The sequence below is a fragment of the Musca domestica genome, unplaced genomic scaffold, assembly GCF_030504385.1.
Source record: "Musca domestica strain aabys unplaced genomic scaffold, Musca_domestica.polishedcontigs.V.1.1 141, whole genome shotgun sequence".
In the NCBI taxonomy this organism is placed as follows: domain Eukaryota; kingdom Metazoa; phylum Arthropoda; class Insecta; order Diptera; family Muscidae; genus Musca; species Musca domestica.
In genome coordinates, this window is record NW_026712194.1 from 1383638 (window position 1) to 1391157 (window position 7520).

At 42.0% G+C, this 7520-nt stretch overlaps 1 protein-coding gene across 1 annotated transcript; it reads right to left on the bottom strand.

Annotated features, from left to right (window-relative positions):
- Positions 1-224: 224 nt before the first annotated feature.
- On the bottom strand, positions 225-2974 carry LOC131801160 (protein gooseberry). The gene is made up of 2 exons (XM_059119319.1): positions 2816-2974; positions 225-1809 (listed from the first exon to the last, which is right to left on the bottom strand). Exons 1-2 carry the CDS (start codon positions 2868-2870, stop codon positions 485-487), a joined length of 1380 nt encoding a protein of 459 aa, XP_058975302.1. The 5' UTR covers positions 2871-2974; the 3' UTR covers positions 225-484.
- Between the last annotated feature and the right edge of the window lie 4546 nt (positions 2975-7520).

Below are 7520 nucleotides of genomic sequence, written 5' to 3' on the forward strand. Positions count from 1 at the left end.
TTCAGGAATGTTTAACACGAGAATTTCCGAAATAAGATAGATAGAAAATAAATGTAAATGCATGGAATGTTGGCCCAATCCTAATTTGGAAATATTTCCGTTTTAGAACTTCAGAATTGGCAGGTTTAGAGCATTTGGATAATACGACCGTGCAAAGTGATTTCCCACCGATTCGAAAACCTAAAACTTCTCACAATTTTTGTAAAATACAAACAAATGCCACATAATTTTTTGATACTCTGATTTTTAATACCATTTATTTGTATAATTGAACAAAAAACGCTTACACTATTCTATAGAAGTACACACTTAAGCTTAAGCAACTAAAACAGTCTCAAATTCCAGGTTATTGTCTGGGCAACCATATTAGGAAAAGTACAACGTTACAACGTTAACATAAATATATACACATATGAATCTTATAAACTAATCAATTAATAGAATTGCAGAACATGTAGCACTGAATCGCTAATCAGGTGTACTTTTAGAATCCAAAGTAAGGATAGGCACTTGAGGAGGCTGCTGCTGGTTTGGAGTCGACCATCGATGTGTGGTACGAGCTCATGGGGTTTGCGGCTGAGCTGAAAAATGGCCCGGAGAAGTTGTAGGAGTCCCAAGAAGGAGGGTGGGGGTGGGTCGCAGTTGCAGCCGCGGAGGCAAATTGGGAGCGCAATTGATCGGCCGAAGAAGCTGCAAAGGATGCGGCTCCTGGCACTGCGGGATAAGTGGGCGATGAAGTGTAAGCTGACGATGATTGACCGGGGGCTGGTTGGCCATAGCTAGCGGAGGAATTAATATAATTGCTGCTGTCGGCACTCGAAATAGCATGGTTTTGGGTTTGATGGCTGGGCGACAAGGAGGCTGAGCTGTAGCCTGACGAGCTGTGGGGCGACATGGAGGCTGTTGATCCGGTAGAGTGGGCATATGTATGATTCTGTTCAAAGTTTGAGTTGGACTGCTGTGCTCCGATGGTTGGCCAGGTTGGAGGTTGTGTGTACAGGCCCATATTATGGGAGTGACTAATGGCAGCAGCCGAAGGCATATGGTGGGCAGCAGCAGGGTACTGGGACGCAGAAGTCGCAGCAAAGGTGGGGGTGGTGGCTGCGAAAGATCCGACTTGTTGGGTGTTCAATTGTTTGCGCAATCGAGCACGTCTGTTGGAGAACCACACCTGAACACGAGCTTCAGTCAGTCCTGTGGACTGAGCCAGTTCCTCTCTGGTGTAGACGTCGGGATACTGAGTGCGGGCAAAGACGCGTTCCAAGGCGTCGACCTGTTCATTGTTGAATGTGGTACGGGATCGGCGTTGTTTGCGCTTTAGTTCTACACCGGGCTCAGTGTCGTCATCGGTGTCGTCGGCAGAGTGGCCCGACAAGGGTCCTAAAATGCCGTCAATGGAGTGACCATTGGGACCGGATTCACTGCCAGAACCACCACGCAATAGACGGCTTATAGAACTGACCGAAGGAGCTGAGTTCTTGTCGCAGACCCCCGACTCGATCAGTTTGGCACGAATTTCCCAGCTGAAGATTCCAGGATTCTCCTGCTTCATTTCTTCAATTTTGGCCTCAATATCTGGAGTGGCCACACGCGGCTTGCTGCCACCAATAACACCGGGGCGAATTGACCCCGTCTCCTGGTAGCGATTGAGGATCTTTGAAACGCAGCCGTGCGAGACACGCAGTTGGCGCGAAATAACACAGGGACGTACTCCAGCCGCAGCCATTTCCACGATCTGCCTGCGAATGTGGTTGGGCAAGGGACGTCCGTTAATGAAGACACCGCCTAATTGATTGACACGGCCCTGTCCTGCAAAAGATAAAAATAGAATATGAATTAATAAACATTTCCATTGGGATTAGCCAATTGAATAAACAATTTCCTAAGACGGATTAGCCGACAACACAAGACATGATTGCTCTATTTTCCTAATCGCACTGACGCACAAAAGCCGAAGCAATTGACCAAACAAACAAAAGACAATGCCGAAGAGGTCCATTGTCCGATCGAGACACACTCGCACCAGCCTTCTCGACGCCGGCCACAAAACAGCAACCAGCCCGGGCCTATTTGAAAGCGTTTAACAACAATTAACATTTGTCTGAACTCCAAACAGGGCTCTATTCAAATGCTGCGCTAATCTGGGCATGCAAATTTGTGCAATTTGGGAATTGCTCCTTTTTCTGTTTTCATTACTTTACGGCTGAAGAAGATTTGAGGGCATTACGTTTACGTGCCGAGGCGAACCACAGCCGGCACTTTTTTAATTTATTTCAATTCTATGAGGTGTCGTCGGCGAACAACCTTCGGAGATGAAGAGTATCTCTCCAGCTGTGCCAGTTAATCAGGCAAGAAAAGAAACGCATGCATGCCCAAAAGAGAACATCAAGCGAAGAAAGTTTAGTGATCCTCTGTCGAAGATCAAAGCTTTGTGCCGAACGCGCCACTCCGTCTGGCACAACCAAGTCGGCAGAGTGAATAACGTGAGTGTATTGTTGCTGGTGCGAAGAAACACAAAGAGGAAACGACGAAACTGGCTGGCCCGGTCGTTTGCGGACTGAAGATGTGATGCTGTGTGAGGCAACAGCAAATTATTGATCATGATCAGCTTAATGTGAGGTGTTTTGAAGACTGTTTTTTGTGGTTGTTGTTGTAATATGATGAGGTTTGTTGTTCATTTCGCCTTCCCTTCCTCCCCCATACCTGTCCTTAACAGCCTACTCACAATTGGAATGCGGCCGATGGTGTCTATTGCGTTTGGAATGTCTCGTATGTGTGTCGGCCTAAACAAGAAGATGTGCCTCTAGATATTTACCTTGAAAGGGGTATCCAGCAAAATATGGAGTCATGGTTAAAGCTGACACTGCCATTTAGCGACAATACTGGTTGGCGATTGGTATTTTGTTCTTTGTATATCCACAGTGTAGTTGTAAACCGAAAACTTTTCTCAATGCACTGTTGCGTTTTTTTTCTTTGTCTGCGCTTCTTTCAACAATTTTCGTAAATAAATAATTGGGGTTTTTTTTTTTTGGTGTTTTGTCAAATGTTATGCTTTTGGGATTGGACACTTTCCGTTGGATGCGACTTGTTCGGATGGCTGGTTGAAACTGATTTTGAAACGGTCAATGCTGTCCATAAAACCAAACTCTGAGATTCTCTCTTAACTCTCGCACACACAATGACCACTTTGTAGCAAAGTCAAGTAAGGCAGCCAGCTTCAGTGGAACAACAACATAGCGGCCTGGCTATCAGACCTCGACTCTTTATCTCTCTCTCTCATATGGGCCGACCTAGTGGGAAAGAGATGGCAAATGTCGCGGTGACGATCGGTGCAAGGAACACCCACAGAGCTCGCTCTCTCCCATCATATGCCTTCATAAGGGGTGAAAGAGACGTCGTCGATAGAAAACAATGGCTGCCATTGTAGTTATCCATCTCGCTTTTGCCTGTGGCCCGAATGGTTCGTCACAGCAGAATGTACCATCCCCTTGTTTGCACCTCGTTGTTGTTGCATGATGCAGCCAGTATCCCATATGGAGACCGCACTCATGGATTCCTTACTATGTGTGAATGTGTGTGAGTGTGTGTGGCGTATGCCCAAGTTGGTTCGTTGGTTGGTGGTATCTTGTTGGCGAAAATGGCTCTTTCATTAATTTTTCATAGTTATTTAACATTTCGTTTTGAAGTTGTGACCCTTGCCGACAATTGCTACGATTCAATTTCCCACCATATCTAACTGGTTATCTGTTTCGTTTTCTACTCTGCCTCATTTGTACCTAAGGGTCTTCCTTACACCAGTCTGTTGATGGAGTCAACAGTAATTTCTAGAAGCTTATGAAGCATTAGAGAAAACTTGGCACCAGGTTTGCCGGGTTAGATGGATCCATTTTGAATTGCAACTATTTCTGGCATTGTTATGTGTTTTACCTCCAATGTATTTTTATTGGACCCGTGCAGTCTCAAGTACCCACGGTTTCTTGATGAAGAATATCTATACATATATTATGGGTCATGGGTATAAATATCAATCTTGAACATTGTTACGTCGATAGCAAAATATTGGGTAGCCATCGTATTTGGTTGGGGTTATGCCTATAAAACGGGCTATAGGAGTGATCGGTCTGAATATTGTACTGAATTTTGGAGTAAGCGGTAACTCTGTGATCTCTCTTATTGTTTCTATTCGATATGTACATGGATATACAAGGATTTTTTGTGAAATGTTAATGAAATAAAAGTTTTAAATTAGCCCCACGTTGTTATGTCTCCCTTTGCAAGAAATCAGTATCCTTTCAAGAAAATCCAAAGAATGAAAACAGCAACATGTGGTCCTTGGTCAAATAGAATCGAAAATAACAATGAAAATGACAGGCACACCGAATGTTCTGTGGGAGCATTCAAATATTTCTATTGGTCCGGGGACAAACTATGCTAATTTTTCGCTGCACTTCTCATTTGTGGTAAACGCGATCCGATAATCCGTCCCATGAACTTATTCACTACAATATCTCTGACAACGTCTTAATTGGCACAGCCATTAGTCGGAGTAGATTTAATTGCCGGTGATAGCAAAAAATGATTGCAACTTTGGCAATATAGCCAGCTTACCTAAGCTGCCGTGTTATTTTGGAAGATGCATTGCAGTCCATCGTTTGCCATCAAAGAGTCTTTCACACAAGTATTTAATACCACATGTCGTTCCAGCAGGGTGGGCATAATCATCAACTAAACACACAGTCAATTCAATTGTTGTGTTAATAGCTCCGCCAACCCAACGCCTGTGCACAGGGGAAATTTCTTTTTTTTTAACCGACTCCGATCGAGCCACCAACGACGATCTGAACATAAATGGACCACACTCTCCCCCTTTGTACGTTGCTCCGCATTCATCTCATTCTCACTTCAGACAATAGAATATGATCCTGTTTTGGTGGTTTTTGCGTGATTGCTGTGTGGTGTTAAACGTTAATGCGCGTGCCCCGTCCGCATCACATGAAAAGAGTGCCGACAATTATCTAAACTCTGGAGCTGTAACATCACAGGGAATATGCCGACCTTCACAAACAATTAGTTGCGGTAGGCTCTTCATTAGAGCCGTAAAGGACTTCAGTTGTCAATGCGGAGGAAACACTGCTTAGACCATCTGACGTTTTTTCCCAACGGCTACTTAGCAGAGAGGGAGCGAGATTCCTTTTTCATTCCGAAAATTAGGTTAATGTGGGCGTCGAAAGTTTTACACTTCATCGAAAGACCAATGGTGCAACAATCTGTTGCATGATTAAGCAACATTTACAGCAAGGACCCCACACTAATTCCCGGTAAAAGGTCATCATGAAATCATTGCAGTTTGAGTAACATCCGGTCATAGTACTCGACATGTCTCAAAACGCGCCAGCAGCCAGAGATTCGATCGGAATGTGAAAAACAAATCGGAAGCCTTTGCAAGAAATTCATTGCTCTTGGTGATCAGAGAGTATTCTCGTTCTAATATGCCACTAACATCGCCTCTTTGGAGTGTCATGGACACCTTAAGCATTAATTAGGCATAGAAATGCCTCCCGTCCTAACCTGTTTTAGTGGTCCGTCCGCCATCCATTAAACACAATTAATTGTAGTCGATTTTTCAAAGCGGTTGTAATTCTCCTCTTCTTTGAGATGTTTGTTTTTCGGTTTTGATAAACACAATACCCCGATATCTGAACTGCTATCATTATTTTTCAGATTGGAAGGTGCTGGGGGCATTCAAAGAAAGCCGGAAAGCCTGTTCAGTAGTCGGTGTAAAGAAGCTTAACATGTTTGTATTTGGCCTTTTACAAAGTACTTAACGCAGGTTATTAATGGAAACATTTTAATCTTAGGCCGTGCGCCCTAAATACTCTGGATGGGAAAATTCGAATAGATCGAACACCATAGCCATATCATATATATAGTATTAATCACACCGATAGCCGAGCAGTGCCAATGATCAGACTTTTAAAAAACGATGAACTCGCGAATCCAACCCAAAAATTCTACGTATGTCAATTTAAATAATTGCCGCGACAGTATGGATAAAATACAATATACAGTACGAATACAATGTAGGAGAGGTAGGCCAGGTTTGATAAAAGAAAGCGTTCAAGTGCCACGGCAACAGAAGGCAGTGGCTGCAAAGCAAGTCATGGACATTACCAATGAAATACAATTCGGAATTTTAACGAAACAATAATTCAGTGAAAACTAAAAAGTAACAATAATTTACTGACAAACTTGAGATGAAATTAATCTGAACTTAGATGCAGGGGTAACTACTGTTGGTCTGTGGGATTGAGATATAGCGGATATTTCGCTGTTTTAACTTCAAGAGAAAAAATACTAAATTGTTTGGTGTTGCGAATTCTGAAATTAGAGTGTCTTAACGCTAAATTATGTAACACTGGCATGGCTAGTGTTGTACCACTGTTAGTCAGTCCCAGATGCTGTAGGACAAGTTACTGAGGTTTAGCTTCTCTATGACGGCTGGAAAGTGAATGCAAAGGCCATTCCACCAGCCATTCCATAAATGTCTCAAAATGTTTTGATTTTTTGAAATTGGAAAAGAAATACCCTTTTTCGTATTCGCTTTTGAAATTCGTCTCAAAAAAAACACATTCATTTTGTACCGCTGGTGTACCGCTTTATTCAAATTCAAAATAAAGGATTTCGAGTACGTACCATTTAGTGCGAAGTGGCCAACAGATATTTTGATAGTGCAACTAATGTTCTGTAAAAATGCAAATCGAATGCCTTTTTGAGAGTTCTTCAGAATTGTTAATGAAAACGTCATCAAGGTTTCTTCCTCTATGATATCGATATAGTGATAGGATTAATGTCATGTTTATGTTCGAGCTTTTTGTACACGCAGAAAAATACACGTTCGAAATATGTTTGGATCCAATTATATATATATTTGGTGCTGTTTGCAAGCAAATATATATTTGGATATATGTGTGTATATATGTGTTTGCCACATTTTGTAACATATTTAAATTTTAATTGTTTGGGTTCAAACATATTTTTTATGTTAGAACATAATTTTTAACGGGTGAGAGAAAATTTTTGTCATAAAGAGTGTAAGAATAGCGCTCTCACACATTTTATAACAAAGGGCTGTTGGTATAGTGCGGCAGAAGACACAAAAGCGACGACAAGGGGGGTGAAAACTTTGTTTTTGCTGCGCGGCTAAACACTTGTATTTTGTTATTTGTTGATGCTGTTGCGTGGAGAATGATGACAATTTTTATAAGTTCGGTTGTAAGATTTAGAAGATTTTCTAAAAGAATTTTGGTTTTATTTAATTTTTTGGTTTCTATTGAGCTTGCGATCTCGTCACTTGAGTAAAAAATGTTTTTTTTGTCATAGAAGTTATTTTTAAAATAACTATTCTGACTTACTATTCTGACTTTTTGTACTCAATTTAGGTTTTCTTTGGCCCTCCCCGAAAGGGCTTCGGAAGGTATTTCGGCATACGTTTTGGATCCTTGGATTGACTGTTGTATTCA

Excerpts from the sequence above, each read along its gene's own strand:
- LOC131801160 (XM_059119319.1), bottom strand. The coding sequence starts at position 2,870 with ATGGCAGTGTCAGCTTTAACCATGACTCCATATTTTGCTGGATACCCC. Across the intron at positions 1,810-2,815 it reads TGCTGGATACCCCTTTCAAG|GACAGGGCCGTGTCAATCAA; the intron begins GTAAATATCTAG and ends TATCTTTTGCAG.